The following is a 19,299-nucleotide window of genomic DNA, read 5'->3' on the forward strand; positions in this document are numbered from 1 at the left end:
ATGGAAGATTTACTTATACAACCTACATTAGATTACTATGAGCGGTATGTTCATAGAGGACCGTACCAGACAAGGGGAGGATTAGGATGGCAGAATCTTCGAGACCGTATTCAAAATGACAACGCTGCATGTCTCCAACTATTGAGAATGTCATTTGCTGCCTTTACAGAGTTATGCAATATTCTCAGTCAGAATTATGGTTTACAACCTACACAAAATGTTAGCATTGAGGAGAGTGTGGCTATGTTTCTTCGAGTGTGTGGGCATAACGAAGTTCAGCGTGATATTGGCCTAAGATTCGGACGTAATCAAGAGACTGTGAAGAGAAAATTTGGTGAAGTGTTGAGAGCTACTAAGTTGCTTGCCTTTGATTACATAAAGACGCCTACAATGCAAGAACTACGTCGGATTCCACAACATCTTCAAGCGGATCGACGATATTGGCCCTTTTTTAGTGGATTTGTTGGGGCAATGGATGGCACTCATGTATGTGTTAAAGTCAAGCCTGAACTGCAAGCCATGTATTGGAGTCGACATGATAGAACAAGCTTCAACGTAATGGCAATATGTGATATGAATATGCTATTCACATATGTTTGGAATGGAGCACCCGGTTCATGTCACGACACAAGAGTACTCTCACTTGCTCAAGATGGTGATCCTGAATTTCCATTGCCTCCTGGAGATAAATATTATGTGGTGGATTCAGGATATCCAAATAAGCAAGGTTTCTTAGCTCCCTACAGATCATCACGAAATCGGGTTGTGAGATACCACTTGTCACAATTTAACAATGGTCCTCCGCCAGGGAACAAAGAAGAGTTATTTAACAGATCTCATGCATCTTTACGTTCTATTATAGAACGAACTTTTGGAGTATGGAAGAAGAAGTGGAGGATTCTTAGGGATGATCCGAGATATGGTTTGGAAGTGCAAAAGAGAGTAATTATCGCCACGATGGGACTCCACAACTTTATTAGAGTTTCGAATTTTTCGGATACAGATTTCTTTGAAGATTCTTCAGAAGTGCATAGAGAAAATGAGCAAAATGACTCAAATGAACAAGATGAGGTCGAGAGAGAAGATAGACCATATATGGCAAACATACGAGACAATATTGCTGATATGTTATGGGATAATCGAAATAATAGATTTTGATTTGTAATTTTTAAAAACATTTTGTAATAGTTATTAATTAATTATAATTAAAAATATTATTTAAATTGTTTTTAATCTTTTTGTACACACCACTCCATACCATAGTCCGATTTTTACCATTCATAATGGTATGGTGTTATGCATACTATAGTATGGTGTTGTGCATACTACTATTTACTCCATACTCCAGTCCATTATACTCCATACTAAATTGTTAGTATGCACTAGGTAGTATGGAGTGTATGCAGCAACCATTCAAAGCGTAAGTAGCTAACTTGGTTAGATTAAGTTGCCTTCTCCATAATTTTTTAAGGTAAAGGAGAACATGAGAATATATCTTTATTAAGCAAACAAGTTGCATAAGCCGCCAATTAGCTCACCCAGTTGGGGAAAATTATAATCATGCATCCGGTCCAACAATAATATGCCAATAGATATTCATTATAATATAGCTATACGATCGAGTCCATACATCCCCAAAATACCAAACGTTTATTGCAAATTTGCAATAAATATATAGATATGTATGCCAGTTTATTTAGACGACGTTTTGCAATGTAGACGAACCTTGCAAGTTAGGACATATTTATTTAAGGATTTTGGCATCGATCATCCTAACGAAATAAGCAGCTGTGTTGATGGCTAGATATGGGTCGTCGATGTCATCAGATATCTTTTCAAACACTACGGTCCATGAGAGCTTTAAACAATTCTTCTGCCGGAGACTTACGATAAAACTCAATAGTTCTTGAATTTATGTTGGAGAATTGATGTGTGGGCCGACGTGGATCTCTCCGGGAATCATCTCGAGCTTGACGGTCCATTTCACACGGCTACCATCACCGTCACCCCTAGGAGTAATGGTGGCGGTTACTTTGTACGTCTTGTAGTTGTACTTCCTCAAAAAATCAGTGCTGATCACATTTCTCGTAATTACTCTTTTCTCCCAATCCTCAGCCTCGATACCCACCTCATCTTATGTTGAAACATAGAAATTAAGGGTTTAGTCGAAAAAATAGTTAGCAGATTAAATAAGATGTATGTAATACTGTTGAAGACTTACCATTGTCTTCTAATTCTTTCATGAAATCTTTAAACAGGTCGTCCGCCTGAGACTTCACGTCAAACTCATGAGTATATTCGTTTAGTGCCATTCTCTATTTTTTGTTTTTGTTTTTGAAGTCTATGTTATGTGTGGGTTTGATAATAACCTTCTCAGTATAATGAATGTGGTTATATAGAAAGACAGAGGTTTATGACAATTAGTTAATTACATTAAATAAAATCACCTAACCCCACCCATCTAACTTTTTCACTCTGTGGAATCTTTTTAAAACTAACCTAAAGTTCAGTATTTGAATTGCAGACCACATTGATTTGCAGACGAATGTGGTACATGGAAGTAAATAAAATTTGCAGACCACATTGATTTCAACAGCCTAATTAATTTGTGTATCGATTAACTCAATCTATCAAGTGGTTTACGTAAATTATTTTGTTTTGAGACACATTTTTAGAAATATATGATCACTAGTCAAATTCTTCTTAAATGATTCTTGCTCTATGAGCTTCATGTAACACAAAACGCGTTTTATTATTTTGTCTTTTATAGTATACGATTATCAACCCATGTGAACGTTATGAACTTAGACATAACTAGTGAATGTTGTGGAATAAATACAAAATATATAGGCACACGTCACGCAACTTACATAAATTGAGTCACATATTTAGCAACCTGATTTAGAACTTGTTTAGTTATTTTATCTTTTATAGCGATTAACTGGAATAATAATAAAAAATAAAACCTCAATGGTATAAATAGTGAATTAATAATAAAACACAATACATGCAGTATATTGTTAACTCGAGCTAAGCAAAGTATGTTACTGAATCTTCAATCTCCTTCAAAACCTTTTTTAAAAAAAGTATCAAGTATGAGGAAACTGATGAGTGAGTAAAAGCGATTGTTCTATAAGGTGAGGGTTTGTGTAATTGTGTTCATCAATTTTCTAACTAAAAATGACAATACATGAGGGTGTGATCATGTGTTCATGGCTCTCACCAACTGTTAGTAACTTAGTATGTTGAAAAATTGAATCTACATGGAAGAATATTTGTGCATAACTAAATTAACTTAAACCATAAGCAATTAATTTACATTGCACAATTCACTTTCCCAATAATAAAACATGGATTAATAAGTCATCCTTTTTATTAGAATATATCGTCGATACAACAATAATATCCAGATCGATATATTAATTATGCATCTTGAAAGCTTCAAGAGCAAATCCTTGCTAAATGCCAACCATTATTAAACGATAACTAGTATCAATCATCATAAATTATTCTAAACTGTATGATCGATATATAACTATATATATTAAGTCTCATGTACTCTGTTTGACTATTTCAGATCATTCTAAAGATTCTCTCATCCATCGCCTGAAAGTATCTTGTAATAGTGTCGACGATGAAACGTGGGTCCTTGATGTCATCGCTAATCTTCTCATACTCTACGGTCCAGAATGCTCGGCCACCGTCATTACCTTCTGTGTGAATGACGGTCATGGTTCCTTCGAGTTTCTTGTAGTTATCCGGGTTTCTCGACTTGGCCTCTTCATGATCAACAGTACAGTTGATGAAAGGTGTTGTGATCGTCTTGAACCACTCCGAGATCTGAAAGCCCATCATTCTTAACTGAAACCTTTTCTTCTCTGTAGGTAGATCAACCTCCAGCTCCTCAACCAAAGCTTTGGTGAAAACATATATAGCAATTAGAATTGTAATCAAGAAATATTAAATGAATTATGAATCAACATATGTTTTTATATGTAATGGGAAATAGTTACCTTGGTCTCTTGTGGGTTTCGCTATCGCCATGTAACTTTGACAGAATCTAAACGCCGGAGACTTGATATCAAACTCAACAGAGAGATATCCTCCTAGTGTCATTATCGTTTTTTTTTTTTTTCTCTCTTAAGTATATTTGTTATGTGGGTTTGATAATAATCTTCTCAATGAAGGTCTTTATATGTAGAAAGAGTTTGATGAATTTGTTAGAATGTACTTACTACTACATGAACTAAGGCCATGAATGGTTGTTGGTTTTAAATGATGATTAATTTAAAAGAAATCTATTTTGAGAAACAAAATCCATAAATTATTGTAAAATCTACTATCATTCAAGGCCTAAATATTATGTTAGATTTTAACAGGAAAAAAAAACAAATCAAACATGATTTAAAAAATCAATAATAAATTGATATACTCCCTCTGTTTCACAAAGAGTGTCATTTTGACATAATACACACAAATTAAGAAAATTGTTTAAATTTCTGTTTTACCCTTTATAAATACACTAAAGTTTTTTCTCTTTCTAATTAATAAGCTCAAATAATAGGGGTAAAAATATATTTAAGCTTAAAATTTGTATTGGAAACATAAAATGACACTCTTTTTATAACAAGAAAAAGTGTCAAAATGACACTTATTGTGAAACGGAGGAAGTACTAGATCTTGAGCCACTAAATTGAATATTGATTCTTCATCCGTGTCCAAGTAGCAAAGCAATAAATAATGTTGTTGCTCATTGCATGGCATGATGGCAAGTCGTCTCCATCTATCCGAATGTCTTTGCTCGTGCTCGACCGTCAAACTCAAACCATATTAAGTCATTACTCATTAACAACTCTTCAATTGTTAGATTCGACTTGTTTTATTTCAAATTTGGCTTTTGTAAAAAGTTTATTGTGGCCTTGTTCTTCTCCTATATTTAATTTGAATAACAAATTTTTAAGATAAGATTTATTTTTATTTTTCTTTGTTTAAAAAGCAGTTTATTTTTTTTCTTTATAAAATACGGTTTATTATTTATAAACCTCTCTAGCTAGTCTCTAGTATTGTTCAAATACTACGTACTGATATAATAATATTCATGGGCATATATTGTAAATATGTGACGTGCAGTGTCTCTATGTAATATACTCCGAAACCCAAACTCCGCAATCATAAATAAGGATAACTCAAGAGGATCCACTTTATTTAACTTCTTACTTAAGATAAGTTTTATAGAGACGCGCAATAGAACCCATACTTATATATTTTAAAGATTCAACTTTTAAGCGCTTTGCTTGAGGAGATATTCATCTATCTCTTTGAAGTTCTTGACAGCAAAGTCCTTGATGACGTGTGGGTCAGCGATTTCATGGCTGGTCTTCTCAAACTCACCAGACCATTTCAGAAGGCTTCCCCCGTCCTTAGGAATAACTGTGATGGTTCCTTTGAACGTTTTGTAGTACTCCATCATTTCGCCGCCGATGATGCTGTACGACATGCTTTTGTTCTCCAAATCCACTTCTTCGATCCTCTCAGCCGATATCTTCACCAGTGGAGATCCTATATATACGGGTAAAAGTAGAAACAAGTTAACATATTTTGAATAATTTTATGGTGAGAGAGTGAAACATAGTGCTTCTAGTGTTTAACTATGCTGAATTATACCATTAAGGGACATGATAGGAATATTTCTCTTATTAAAATCTTTAATACATACATCTCTTCCGATGTAGAACCACACTTGGTTTTTTGAAAAATATATGTCTTCTGGAATGAAGTACTTAATCTGATTGAATGCGACAACATTTATGGTTCTCTCCATTCAATTTTGCCATTTAGGAAATTATTCGAAACATGAATTATTAATGGTTACAAACTAAAGATAGAGTGAGGCAGTGTACCTTCTCCATAAGTAATGAGGCGAATGGAGCCTGGAGCATTCCCATCGCCAGCAAGAACTTGAATGGTTTTGTAGTCATTAGGGAAAGCTTTGGGAAAGAAATTGATGCCGTCGCCAAGGGCTACCCAGAACTTTTCAGCCGGAGACTTAACTTCAACCTCCACATGAAGAACACCACTCAATCCCATTTTCCTAGTTTAAGAAGAAAAGAAAAACTCAAGTATTATATATATATGTCTTTGAATGATTTTTTAATACAACTCGTCGTGTCTATATATAGAGAGAAGTTTTGAAGCCTTTAGTGATATGAAAAATTGCATTTACTATGTGGAGCAACCTATACAACTAACCCAAAGCTTATAAATATCTTCATTTGCCATTTTTCATTGCTACGTCAACCACTCAATGAGGTGGATGAATCAAATAATAAATTGGGTAGGTAGTGTAAATATGACGTCGACTGTGTTTTGTGTCATGTGATTACCATTGCCTCCACCTTTCTTTTGTGCCTTTCAACAAAAGAACTATGAACCAAGTAAAATGAAGTAGCACATTTTACATATGAGGGCCGGGGATCTCATTTATGACCTCTCATAATAACTGTGGACCAATGTGAACCCTGATGAGATTGAATAATTGGTTCTAAATAATGTATTAGTATCAAATAAATCAGTAAATGCGGAGGAGTCACGTCACACAGTTATACAAACATATAACAACTTGATTGCAAATTTTATTTTCATAGGAACAAAAAAAATCTTAATGATAAAGATCTGAAATATCTGCTATTAACTTTTAAAAATGATCTTCTTGGTGGCATGGTTCGGTGCAATATAAGCCGAAACAATCTCATCATCATCGTTAGGTACTTTTATTTCCCTGTTCTGCTAGGAAACAGCATGTTGTTGTCTTCCATAGCTAGTAAACGGCAAGCACTCGGTAATCATAAAATAGAAACGACAAACAAAATTCTATCAGATGAGTCATCATGTCTATTTGAAGCAAAAGTTCATCCAGACCCAAATTTTGAATAATATAATTGGATACGTTAAAGTTACAGTATCCTAGGATTTGACAAGGTAATTATAATACTAAGATTGCTTTTAAGAAAATTATAGGTTTTCTTACAAATATACTTATGTATCATAATATCTCTCAACGGACGCATGAAAACAACATTATTGATTAAAAAACATATATAGTGGAAAAGAATTGAAACGAGAAAGGGAAGGAAACAATCTGAAAGCAGCGTCCCATCTCTCTTCTTGATCGACACAGATACGTACGTACGCATGTTCTGATAGATTCAGACAAGAGAACCGAACCGAGAACTCGACCCTTAAGAGTTGAAAAGAAACATCAAAGTCTTTCTCAAGATGCTCTCATTTTCTTTTGCTTTACGTACATGTAATCTACGTATTCTTCAGCTCTACCGTCTCTTTCTCTTTCTCTCTCTCCTTCTCTCTCTCTCTCTTGAACTTCGGTAGTTGAAATACTGCTGTTGAGTATTTCAGAAATCTTACCCTCAAAATCAATTAACTTCATACATTCCTCTATATCTATCATCTTCAACCACAACAATCTTTTCTGTTTCGTTGGAAGCAACTAACTTACGAAGGATTCACCACTACTAAAGACATACCAGAAGCTTTCTTCTCATGGTCTCTCGCATCTACAAAGCATAGGAAAAGCCAACCACAACCTAAAAGCTATGCATTTTCCACTTGTTTCAGCTTGGAACAAGAGAAGGAGAAGCAAATCTTATGATACGGATCCATGTACGTTCCTTTTCTCCATCATCTTCGCCAGATGGCATAAAAGTATGTTACTATTTTTGGTTTCCGACATTACTATTACTGAAAAAAAAAAAGGGTTTTAGGTGAAACTGAAACATCTCTGTGAAACTAACCTTCTTCTCAGGGATCTACAGAACAGCAGAGTGCTGGCAAATCGAAGATCAGGCGTCTCAGCCAAGGAAACGAAGATACGGGTCATCAGTTTATACCCTCAAGGAAATGGAGGAGGCCACAAGTTCCTTCAGTGATGAGAATCTACTCGGTAAAGGAGGCTTTGGCCGAGTTTACAAAGGCACTTTAAAAACAGGAGAGGTAGGAACTATATAGCTTTATTTATGTGATTTACAGTCTTTGTAATGTTAGAAACAATTTTTACAAGTAAATCTTGAGAAGGATGAGCTATTAGAATAGCATACATATTATCTTGATCCCTCGCTATTTGTAGGTTGTTGCAATCAAGAAAATGGATTTACCTCCTTTTAAAAAGGCTGACGGAGAGAGAGAATTTCGTGTGGAGGTGGATATCTTGAGCAGACTTGACCATCCAAATCTGGTCGCTTTGATCGGCTATTGTGCAGATGGAAAACACCGGTTCCTAGTATATGAATATATGCAAAATGGAAACCTGCAAGATCATTTGAATGGTTAGTCAATGAAAGAAAAGTTCTATCCACGAAAAGCCAATTGGACACTAAACTGTGTCTTTGTCACAGGAATTAAAGAAGCCAAAATAAGCTGGCCAATAAGGCTCAGGATTGCACTTGGGGCAGCAAAAGGACTAGCCTATCTCCATTCAAGTTCTTCTGTTGGGATTCCAATTGTTCACAGAGATTTCAAATCCACCAACGTGCTACTAGACTCCAACTTTAATGCAAAGGTGCTTATAAAATAAATAGAAAAATGGGTGCTCTATGCAACATTAGTATCAAGCATACACTAAAACTAAGACGTGCGTGTATAATCCTTGCAGATATCCGACTTTGGACTAGCAAAGTTGATGCCAGAAGGGAAGGATACTTGTGTGACAGCAAGAGTTCTAGGAACATTCGGCTATTTCGACCCAGAATATACATCGGTAAAGATTCTTACTTATATCTTCACATGATTCTCATCCTGTAAATGAGGATGAGATGGCAAAGGGTTCAGTATACGCTACTTACTAAATTCAAAACTTGCTAGTAATGACATAAAATTTCTAGGAATAGGAACTTTATCACACTCACATATCAGAACCCCAAAGCAAGGAAAAACAGTTTCTAGCATAATTTTGTTCCAATTTTTCCTGTGGCAGACAGGTAAACTTACTCTACAAAGCGACATTTATGCATTTGGGGTTGTACTGCTAGAACTACTTACTGGACGCAGAGCAGTTGACTTAACTCAGGGCCCAAATGAACAGAACCTGGTGCTACAGGTAAAATGGACTTTCTAGGTTCTAAGATTCACAGACACAAAATGTTTACTGAAGAAACTAACATTGGAATAAACTGCTAAATTTTCTCTATGTTTCAGGTTAGAAATATACTGAATGACAGAAAGAAATTGCGAAAAGTTATAGATGCAGAGCTGCCTAGGAATTCATACAGCATGGAAGCTATAGCTATGTTTGCTGATCTGGCGTCACGGTGCATCCGTATAGAGAGTAAAGAGCGACCATCAGTGATGGATTGTGTTAAGGAACTGCAACTAATAATCTATACAAACTCGAAGGGTGGTTTGGGTGGGACGATTCCTACATTCAGAAAGCTCTAGACACCAAATTCTTTGAAACCAGTAATATGGATTACTATCATTTTTCCTAAAATGAGAGGCCACTGATGAAACTTGATAACATAAAACAAAGCAATCTTTAATTATATATGTGGGAAAATTTGAATTCAACTTCCAACTGCTAAACGATATTATTTGGATGTGTATATGTATAATACTATAGAGGCACAAAGCATATTGGATCAAACAATACATATATTTGTATGGTATGGTGTATTTGTCATTTATGTTTTGCTTGAAGAGAAATGAGTATATAAATAAACAGGTGTAGCCTTTTCTGTTTACTTTTGCCTTATGCTTGAAGATTGGACCACATATATATATATATATATATGAACAAGAACACAATCACTGCCACTACTAGAAGCATGAAGCAAATAACAACAGGTAAAGCTTGTAAAATACGTTTGATAAATATAAGAGCATGTGTAGCGTACCTCAACTAAGATTCTATAAACAGCAAGTTGAAGCAAACAGGGTATGAACCCGTGTCCTTGGTCAAGTCACATTTACCTCCTACATGATGAATCACAACCAATTCTGAATTACTTGGTTTACATCGAAATTTTGTTATGAATTCAAACAAGGTAGAGAAAAATACAAAACTAATTGGTACATTGATAGAAAGAAAAAAAACCGTACCCGTGTTCACGCATTAGCAGATGAGGTGATTTTCAGACCTCTCTATATCTACCGTATCCGAAGGATTGGTGTAACAAGGTGGAAGCTTTTTGCGCATCAAATGCTTACGCCGTTGTAACATCAAAAGGATCAAAACAGTATCTGTCTTCACAACCTCATACCCTGCTTTCTTGTACATATTAAACGGAGCCTCATCGACCATCCTACAATGCAGGTATACATCCTTTGATGGACTAATCTGTGATATCAGTTCCTCACTCGCCTTCAACAAATGCCATCCAATTCCCCTCCTAACAAAAGTCATAACACAAACAGTCAAACACAACACAAACTCTCTTAAAAAACGAAATCAACAGTACAGAGAGCAGTGCCAAATACCTTCTAAGATCTTCTTTCACAGTCATGTTGCAAATATAAGGCGATTCCTTAGGAGGAGTTGGGGAAGGAGGTGAAGCATTAGCGCCACGTTTATCCAAACACACTTCTACAGTACCAGCCATCTCAGCTTCCTCTCCATCACTACACCCATCAGTTTTTTTCCTAAAGAACCCAACTAAAGTCACTGCGTGTGGCAACACTTCTCTCCTCTCAATCAAATACTGCTTAACCAAAAACCGTAACACAGACTGATAACCAGAAGGCAATAACATAGATTCACCAAATGACTCAGCCAAGAGATGAACCGTCGAGTCCATCTCATCAGATCTCATAACTCGAACCCACATCGTCCCAGATTCAAGCTCCTGAAAATACGCAAACCCTTCGAGAGTTTTCAATTTCTCCAACTCGTCGTTGCTCAAAAACCTCCCAGTGCGAAACGTTTCCTCTAGAAACGCGTAGCTTCCGGTCGATTTCGTAGGTTGTTCATCTCCCGTTTCTGTAACTGTTGAGACTGGAGAATGCGAAGGAGGGAAAGCGAATCTGAGGTTGGAGGTGGAACGGTGAGATTTACACGAGTAGAGTAAAGGATATCTAGGCGAAGAAGAAGAATAAGACGAGGAGAATCCAAACTTCGTTGGTTGGCTTGGTTTGAGATGATCAACAGAGAAAGCGAGAGAGATGCTTACAGCCGCCATTGATACACAGACTCCGATTTGCTGGTGGTTCAGAGCATCGCTGTTCTATAACCCAATTAGATTGGATAAAATAACGACGACATCATATTTGGTGATCTCTATTCTAATCTCTAAAACGCGGCGTTTTTAGTCTACCTCATATGGAGTTGGAAGCTTCTGTCTGGACTCCAGTCTCTGCTTTTCTCTTTTTCCCAGTCAAACCTTTTGTTTCGATCCCAATCTCTGCTTTTCCCTTTGTTTAAATCCACGTCACCAGCTTGGAATTCTTTCCACTTCTTCTCATAGTAGATTTGATGAGACTATGAGCATTAGTAATAGTGGCGAGAGAGTTAGGGTTTAGGATACAATGATAATATCAAATTCATATATTTGTGATAATTTCGATAGACAATCGAATTTGCAGGTTTTAAAGATTTAGGGTTTAGTATATAATGATAACATTAAATCCATATTTTCGTAGTTATGTAGACACCAATAGAATTGTGGATACTTGTAGCATATTAATATTTCTTAAAACATATCCAAATAGATAACTACTTATAAATGAAATGAATGTAAATGTGATTAAAATTGAGAAAAATAGGTATGGATGCTATTTTTTCTTATCTTTATTTTGGTTCATCTGGTATGTTAAATGCAGGAACTAAGTACAACAACACATTTTATTTTGGTTTATGAAGAGATGTTGTCGTTTTCTCAGAATCTAGAATTGATTATCCTTTTGCAAGATTTTCTCTGGAAGTATTTCTCAGGTTTGCAATTTCCACTGATTTGTTAACATCTGAAAGTTGATTAGTGTTATATCTCCCAATATGTCATTCTCCATGTCTTTTTCGTTGAGGTCTGCACCGGTTAAGCAACTTGGAAAAACAGTTATGAATTGCTTTGCTAGTCATTTCTTTTTGTCATGTCTTAATTTGGTTACCTATTAGGTAACTGTCCGCACATATGTGTGGATTGTTTTATTAGTTATGTTAATTAATTTTAATTAATTAAATAATTATAAAGTATGAGAATATTTTTAGAAATATGCCCCTTTCACCTATTCATTTTCAAAAATATCCATTTTTAAATATGCAACATTATAAAGCTTTATAAGATTTATAAAATATTTCTAGATATTAACTACTACTTAGAGACTGGATCCAAATATTTTGTAAGGTTTTGAAAGGTTTTTAAAAAGTATTTATAAAGTATATATAAAATTTTACACACACACATATATATATATATATATATATATATATATATATATATGTGTGTGTGTAGTTTATGATTCATGTTCCTTTCGTAATCTAGAAGCAAAATCTGGATTTTGCATCTGGACGCAGCATCCAGATACTGTTCGTTTGTGTTTTTGGTTCACGCATCTAGAAATTGTATTTGGATGCAACTATGTTTGTTTTGTTATTTAGTATATGTATCTGGATACAAAAAAAAAAAAAATGACCAAAAAAACCCTATATTTTGTGTTGAAGATGTAGTGGTTTTGGTTATTGATTAAGTAAAGAATTTTCTTTAAACATGTAAAAATGAAATCATCTTTTATAATTTAAAAATATATTCTTATTTCTTTAACTTATATAATTTAAAATTATTTTGATCTAACATTTCTAAAATTATATCAATTAGTATCACTCCACATTTTTAAATAACACAAAAAATAGGATCCTTACACAAAAAATAACTTCTTTAACTTATGATCCAACAAAACCTTATTACAATCAACATTTTGGTAATCTTATAGTAATCCTTCAAAACAATCATAATACCATCAAAACCAAACAATCATAATCCTTCAAAACAATCATAATACCATCATAATACAATCCTTCAGAACTCATCATAAGCCATGAGATCCAAGTTCCCATCAAAACCAAACAAGTTCCCATCAAAACCAAACAAGAATCAAAACCAAACATCACGGAGATAATACCATAGTGTTTTGTGAACCTGCTGTGATGCTAATACGGAAGTTGACGTCCTCTTCCTATCTTTTCAGTTATAACATCACGGAGAGTCTCCATTGCTCTATCACCAGTTGGAATGTATGGAGTATGTTCAATGTTACCTTCTTCTTCATTTTCTACAGCTTGGTCACCATGATTCTCATAATCATCTACCATCTCCCAATAAGCAAAATCACCGTCTTCAAAGTGTGAATCTCGAATAAAGTTGTGAAGTGCTATAGTTGCTGTTACAATCTTTATCCACTTTTTTAGCTCATACGTAGGATGTTTCCTATCTAAAATCCTCCACTTTGCTTTCCAAACACCAAATGTTCTCTATATCATAGAACGCAAACTAGAATGTCTACGGTTAAACAGCTCTCTAGTGCTAGTAGGTGGTCCTCCCCTTGCAAACAGATCAAGATGATACCTAGCTTTATGATGAGGCCCTAGATAACCAGTTCTAGTTGGGTAACCTGAGTTTACTAGATAGTACTTGCCATTTGGTGGATGAGGGAAGGAAGGTTCATGAGTAGCACAATATGTTAACACCTAGGTGTCATGTGCTCTACCAAGAACTCATGCTTCCTCATGCAGGAAGTGTTACCTTCTTTTTGCTACTGAATATTTCAACTGGAACATCACACACGAAGAGGTTAGTCCAGTCCAGTTGTTCGACTTTAAACACTTTTGGATGAGTTCATTGTATCCAAACTCTATAAAAATACTCATCCAGATATTCTAATTTTTTTGAATGAGTTTTGAAAATGCAATCAGATACAGCATCCAGATTATGCTCTTAATTATCACTAAACGAACAAGATTATGTATTTGCATCCAGATACTGCATCTGAATTAGCAAACAAACAGCACCTATGTATATTTTGATAAGATTACACATGGGCCTTGTCGATTCAATGATGACAAAAAAAATAGAGTACACATATTTCAGTTTTTAGTGGCATTTTAATAAAGTTTTTAAAAGGCGTATTTTTAAAAAATGGTATTAGAAAAGGGGTATTTTTGAAATTCTATATATATTCAAATCATTACAATATTAAATTATATAATGTATTTCAATATAATTGTGCATACATATTTCTCTAATTATTTTATTTTTTTATTATTCAGCTTGCATAATAAGGTTTATAAGAAAATGTTTTGTTGATACTCCTTTTCAAAAATACCACATTTTTGGCCATTATCATTGTTGCCCTCTTTCACAAAATTATAATATGTTAAATTAACTTCTAGAATTTTATTTTTGAGGTTTTGATTATCTATTTTACATTTAGGATATAGTTTTGAGGGAGTAGAATTTAGTATTTGGAGTGTAGAGTTTAAAATTTAGTTATGTTGTATATTAAAAAGAGTATTATTGAAAATGGACAACAAAAAGGATATTTTTGCAAAATTGTATAGTAAAAAGGGTATTTGTGCAATGCTTCATTCGAAGTAAAACAAATATATTGTAAATAATAAAAATGAATATTTACTATGATATTCAAAAATTCAGTTTAAGTTGTTCATATAAACTAATACATAAACTAAAGAGTTAAATAATTAAAATCCAAATTATTTTGTATGTAACAAATTAAACATATTCCATATAAAATCATATGAAGTGTAATCAAAATCTTTTAAAGAAATTCCAAAGATTAATTTTATCTATAATTTATTTTATATGCTACTTAATTGAAATTATATTGCTAGAAAGCTGTCTAAACATTTTATATGCTACCTAATTGAAATTATATTGCTAGAAAGCTGCCAAAACAACCTTTAGACAATTTAATATACATGAACAGACCAGCTAATTGAAAAAAAAATATGTGAAGCACTGAAATTGAACATTTAATTATGATTATTCACCATTAGTTATGATTATTCACAATTCACATAACCAGAGAAAGAACAAACCAAAACTGTTCACCATTTAAACCAATGAACCATTAAACAAAGATAAGAAATTAAACCTTTAGATTTGACAGCATTAATATTTGTTCCTTAAGATGATCCAATCCCAAGTTATAGATGTCTCCATGTAAAAAATCATATATATGCGATATTACCATGATCGGAAAGTTTCACAACAACCATAAAAGCTCTCCGATTTGATGGTGATTCAATATGTCAATATTCGGTAATCTATTATAACAAAATTAAAATGAATAAAACTAGGATTTGATCATTTTTTTTTCTTTTATTTATATATAATTTTTATAATAATATAATAATTAATTAAGTTTCTTTATTTTTTGATATAGATGATGCATTGTTATAAATTGCATTGATGATAAACAGTTGTGTTATTACAAGTATTTTATCCAAATTATAATATTTATTCAAATGACAAAATTTAATTATTCAAATTTTATAAATAAAAAGATAGAGCACAAAATGTATTTAAAAATGTTAATAATCATAATCTCGCGTTTTTTTATCTACCATTAGCTTATATTTGACCTGTGGCTGTGGCCTATATTAATAAATTGGATCTAGAAGTGATCAAATCCAGATTTTTGTTCGATTTTGGTTTGGAATTTTCGAATTTTGGTTATGGATAATGGTATTTAGATTTCTTTGGATTAGATCGGTTTATTCGTTTTAACCGAAGTACATACTAATGTTTAAAACGCAGCGTTTGAAAATCCACTATAAAGCCCATTAAGGATTTGGGCTTAAGGTCTGTAGATTTGTGATGATATATATATCAATAACTTTTCCGTACTTCGGCCGATACAGAAGCCGGAGGAGGAGATAGATTCAGGCGGCCGCCATGGATCCAGCAGGAGCATCGGTGGCCAGCGATATAGGAGGAGAAGGAGAGAAGTTCGCGGTGGGGAATATTTATTTAATCAAGGTGATCACCGGAGATGAGTTCCGAGGGATCGTCATGGCTTACGACCCCATTCCCAACTTCGTCTTTTTTGATATCCTTTGTTCGATGTGACCTCATTCTCACTAGTTTCCTAAATTTGTTTTTCAAATTGTTTCATCAAATTTTGTTTCTTTTATATATACATATATATATATATATATAATCATGAGCTGAATTTGTGGAATCCTTGACGAGTCATTGGGTTTATTACAAGAGGGATCGAAACCTAGACCTGGGCATTTGAAGAACACAAGGATGGTGAATGCTAGTTTTATTACAGGGGTTTCGTATTTAGGCAAAGCTGAAGATCCGCTTGATACAGACAAGTGTTCTGTTGATCTTCATGGTCTCCGAGCTAAAGAGGCACTTGCTATCAGGTTAGTTGTTGTTGTATGAACCCTTTCCAAAAAAATTCAATTTTTAATCTGATTTGCTTATTATTAGCTTACTTGGGGAACAAACGTTTTTGAGCGCACAGGCAAGCAGAAGCAGATGCTGAGAGACTGGGAGTTGGTGTTACCGTAGAGGCTCAGAGCATCTTCGACGCTTTGTCTAAGACGTAAGTCTCTTCTCTTTTTTATACGTTTTCGAGCTTATTCTCTAAGAGTGAAATAGAGGTTAGAGTGATCATGAGTTTATACAATGGGACGAGATCTTTAATCAGATGATATGTGTAGTTGAAGATTAGTTCTTTGTAAACAAATTGCTTGATTTAGACGAATTTGTTTTAGCTTCTAATGTGTTATTGCCAAAGATAAATTGTTAGAATCTGGACTTGATTTAAAAGCCTTGTATTGCTCTATGCTTGCTTTGCAACTATATATATGCAAAGCTTCTATTTTCTTTTATCTGTAGACTACATATGTTGTGTGCCTAGTGTGGAGTATCTTTAGCCTTTCTCTGTGATACAATTAAGAAGCTGTCTAGATACATAGTTCTAGACTACATAAATCATATCTAGTTGAGAGGAAATGGTAGAATTTGCTTTCTCTCTTTCAAATGAAATCACATGTGAATTTATTTTCCTTCTAGGCTTCCTGTGCAATGGGAAAACTCAGACATTCTGGTGATGAAAGAAGTACGCGTTCGTAGCCCGTATTTTTCAGATTGTGTCTTTGGTGGAACTGATGCTGCCAACAACCGAGTCAAGAAAGTGGTAAGTGTCACTTGCAACCTCATTGTCTAATGTCAGTTGAGCCTTCGGTGTTATATTAGGCTACTTGCATTCCATCGTGCAATGTTGATCAAGCCTCGTGTGTGATAATAATGCATTTTTTTGCCTTCAACGCAGCTTGATCTGGAGAGACGAAGGTTGCAACTTGGCACATGAGGCCTGTAAAAGGAGTCGGTCAGTGAAATAGCCAAAAAGGGTTTGTTGCTACTATCCCGAAAAGCGTCTAAGATCTGATCGACCAGCGAAAAGTGTATATGTTTGCTTTTCGCTTGTTGTTGTCTTTACATAGAATCTGCTTATTTCTTGAGTTGCAGGGATTGAAATTTGGACTAGTTTCACCCTCTGACAAGAACAATGAGGTCTTGTCCTCTTTTGGTTAATTTATGAACAAGAACTGAATCATCTTTTTAGTGACTTCTTCTCCAATAGAATTTTTACACCTTATGTCCCACTAGAACTGAGTTTTAAAAAGCATTTTTCGTGTGATTGGAGTTTATTGAAAATGATGCGAGTACGCATTACTGGTGATGTATATAACAACACCGTCAATATATTGATGTATAACACCTTAACCCATCTTCAGTTTACAACTTTTTATACTATTAAGAAGGCCAAAAAGTCCTCGCACTTGCTTCTAATCTTCTAATTGTTACAAGGCAATGAAGAGGAGAGTGTGCTGATTTCATTAGCGATCCACTACTTCCACAAGCCTGACACACAGCCATGTAACAGCATAAAGATACAATCACAACAACAATCTAACACATTTTACAGCACCAGAGTAACCTGACTAGCTTTCTTACCACATGAATGAGAATTGTGCCCCGCTTGACCACATTTCTTACAATGGATTGTGCGCTTGCTAAGTTTCACCTTTTTCTTTGGTGGAGACACATTCTTTCCTTTTCTTTTTCGCTTCTTCCATGGAGACTCACAACAAGTTAGCAAATAAAGAATGATCAAAATGGTATTTATTTGTATTATAGTTTATATAATTTGTGCATTTTATACCTTAGGCTTGTTCACAATATCTGGATCATAATCTGGATCATCACACTTGGCTCGCTTTCTTTTGTTGTTATCGGACACAATATGTTGCTCAGCCTCGGGAGAGATAGTCATCTTATCCCCAGCTGACGTAATATGTTGCTCAGCCTCGGGAGGCATGGTTATCTTAGCCCCAGCTGACATAATATGTTGTTCAACCTCCGGAGGCATGGTTATTTTAGTCCCAACTAAAAGGATGAGGTTGAGAAATTCTTCATATTTTGTAGGTTCATCATGAAATGCTTCCTTCACATCATTGAGGTATGAAACCGCATCATGCATAGTTACCTTAGGCTTGTTCACAAAATCCGGATCATCACACTTAACACGCTTTCTTTTGTTATTACCGGACACAATATGTTTCTCGTCCTCGGGAGGGATGATCATCTTATCCCCAGCTGACGTAATATGATGCTCAGCCTCAAGAGGTATCTTAGGCAGGAAGACGCTCAAACCAAGAAGAAGCTTCCGGTGGTTTTTCATGAGTACCTTCACCCTTGCAAAGACAGTAGCTACATCAACTCTACAAAGAGCCAAGTAACGTCAGAGTTAGTTCACAATGTTTGTTTTGTTGTGTAGTAGAATGGGAGTTAAAAGTAAGAGCAAAACCGATCATAACATGAGAAATATTCCATACCTGCGATTTTTAAAATATTTGAATATGTTGATCCATTCTTTATATTTTGCATGTTTATCATGGACTGCCTCCTTCACAGAAGCCACATAAGCATGCACATTACACTTAGTTAGCTCCGGTGATACTTTTATGACGGCTATGGTTTGAGATTGGCCTAATACTTTGTTAGCCTTGGCATGGATAGTTGTCTTAGCCTTGGGAAGGAAGAAACAGAGACCAACAAGCAGCCACGGGTGCCATTTAATGAGTTCAGTCATCCTTGCAATGCCACTCTCTTTATTGATTCTACAAAAAGATTTCTAGTAACATCAGAATCAAAAATCACACATGTGTGTTTGTTGTGTAGATTAAAGAGTTAAAATGATTCATACCGATGAACTTTAATATCAATCAAGACATTGAGAAATTCTTTAAATTTTGCAGGTTCA

The 19,299-nt window shown here is 34.6% G+C and overlaps 7 protein-coding genes across 8 annotated transcripts; 3 read left to right on the forward strand and 4 right to left on the reverse strand.

Annotated features, from left to right (window-relative positions):
• Positions 1 to 1,158, forward strand: LOC104759396 (putative nuclease HARBI1). Its single transcript, XM_010482328.1, has one exon. The coding sequence runs from the start codon at positions 1 to 3 to the stop codon at positions 1,156 to 1,158; it is 1,158 nt and encodes a 385-aa protein (XP_010480630.1).
• LOC104756771 lies at positions 1,492 to 2,357 on the reverse strand. Its single transcript, XM_010479418.2, has 2 exons — positions 2,222 to 2,357; positions 1,492 to 2,133 (listed from the first exon to the last, which is right to left on the reverse strand). Exons 1-2 carry the CDS (start codon positions 2,310 to 2,312, stop codon positions 1,913 to 1,915), a joined length of 312 nt encoding a protein of 103 aa, XP_010477720.1. The 5' UTR covers positions 2,313 to 2,357; the 3' UTR covers positions 1,492 to 1,912.
• Positions 3,369 to 4,147, reverse strand: LOC104756772 (uncharacterized protein At1g24010-like). The gene is made up of 2 exons (XM_010479419.1): positions 4,014 to 4,147; positions 3,369 to 3,914 (listed from the first exon to the last, which is right to left on the reverse strand). The coding sequence occupies exons 1-2, from the start codon at positions 4,114 to 4,116 to the stop codon at positions 3,574 to 3,576; spliced, it is 444 nt and encodes a 147-aa protein (XP_010477721.1). The 5' UTR covers positions 4,117 to 4,147; the 3' UTR covers positions 3,369 to 3,573.
• Positions 5,171 to 6,146, reverse strand: LOC104756774 (MLP-like protein 423). The gene is made up of 2 exons (XM_010479420.2): positions 5,901 to 6,146; positions 5,171 to 5,559 (listed from the first exon to the last, which is right to left on the reverse strand). Exons 1-2 carry the CDS (start codon positions 6,085 to 6,087, stop codon positions 5,282 to 5,284), a joined length of 465 nt encoding a protein of 154 aa, XP_010477722.1. The 5' UTR covers positions 6,088 to 6,146; the 3' UTR covers positions 5,171 to 5,281.
• Positions 7,060 to 9,749, forward strand: LOC104756776 (protein kinase APK1B, chloroplastic-like). Of its 2 annotated transcripts, none has more exons than XM_010479422.2 (7): positions 7,060 to 7,719; positions 7,820 to 8,007; positions 8,141 to 8,339; positions 8,409 to 8,572; positions 8,666 to 8,770; positions 8,987 to 9,109; positions 9,208 to 9,749. In XM_010479422.2, exons 1-7 carry the CDS (start codon positions 7,611 to 7,613, stop codon positions 9,445 to 9,447), a joined length of 1,128 nt encoding a protein of 375 aa, XP_010477724.1. In that variant the 5' UTR covers positions 7,060 to 7,610; the 3' UTR covers positions 9,448 to 9,749. The 2 variants fall into 2 exon arrangements, with proteins under 2 accessions (XP_010477724.1, XP_010477726.1); XM_010479424.2 differs by having other exon boundaries at positions 7,060 to 7,677.
• Positions 8,147 to 11,269, reverse strand: LOC104756775. Its single transcript, XM_010479421.2, has 4 exons — positions 10,486 to 11,269; positions 10,108 to 10,397; positions 9,903 to 9,981; positions 8,147 to 8,320 (listed from the first exon to the last, which is right to left on the reverse strand). Exons 1-2 carry the CDS (start codon positions 11,181 to 11,183, stop codon positions 10,121 to 10,123), a joined length of 975 nt encoding a protein of 324 aa, XP_010477723.1. The 5' UTR covers positions 11,184 to 11,269; the 3' UTR covers positions 8,147 to 8,320; positions 9,903 to 9,981; positions 10,108 to 10,120.
• On the forward strand, positions 15,867 to 17,636 carry LOC104756777. Its single transcript, XM_010479425.2, has 5 exons — positions 15,867 to 16,065; positions 16,225 to 16,390; positions 16,492 to 16,572; positions 17,046 to 17,169; positions 17,305 to 17,636. The coding sequence occupies exons 1-5, from the start codon at positions 15,912 to 15,914 to the stop codon at positions 17,341 to 17,343; spliced, it is 564 nt and encodes a 187-aa protein (XP_010477727.1). The 5' UTR covers positions 15,867 to 15,911; the 3' UTR covers positions 17,344 to 17,636.

The sequence above is a fragment of the Camelina sativa genome, chromosome 17 (assembly GCF_000633955.1).
Source record: "Camelina sativa cultivar DH55 chromosome 17, Cs, whole genome shotgun sequence".
NCBI lineage: Eukaryota > Viridiplantae > Streptophyta > Magnoliopsida > Brassicales > Brassicaceae > Camelina > Camelina sativa.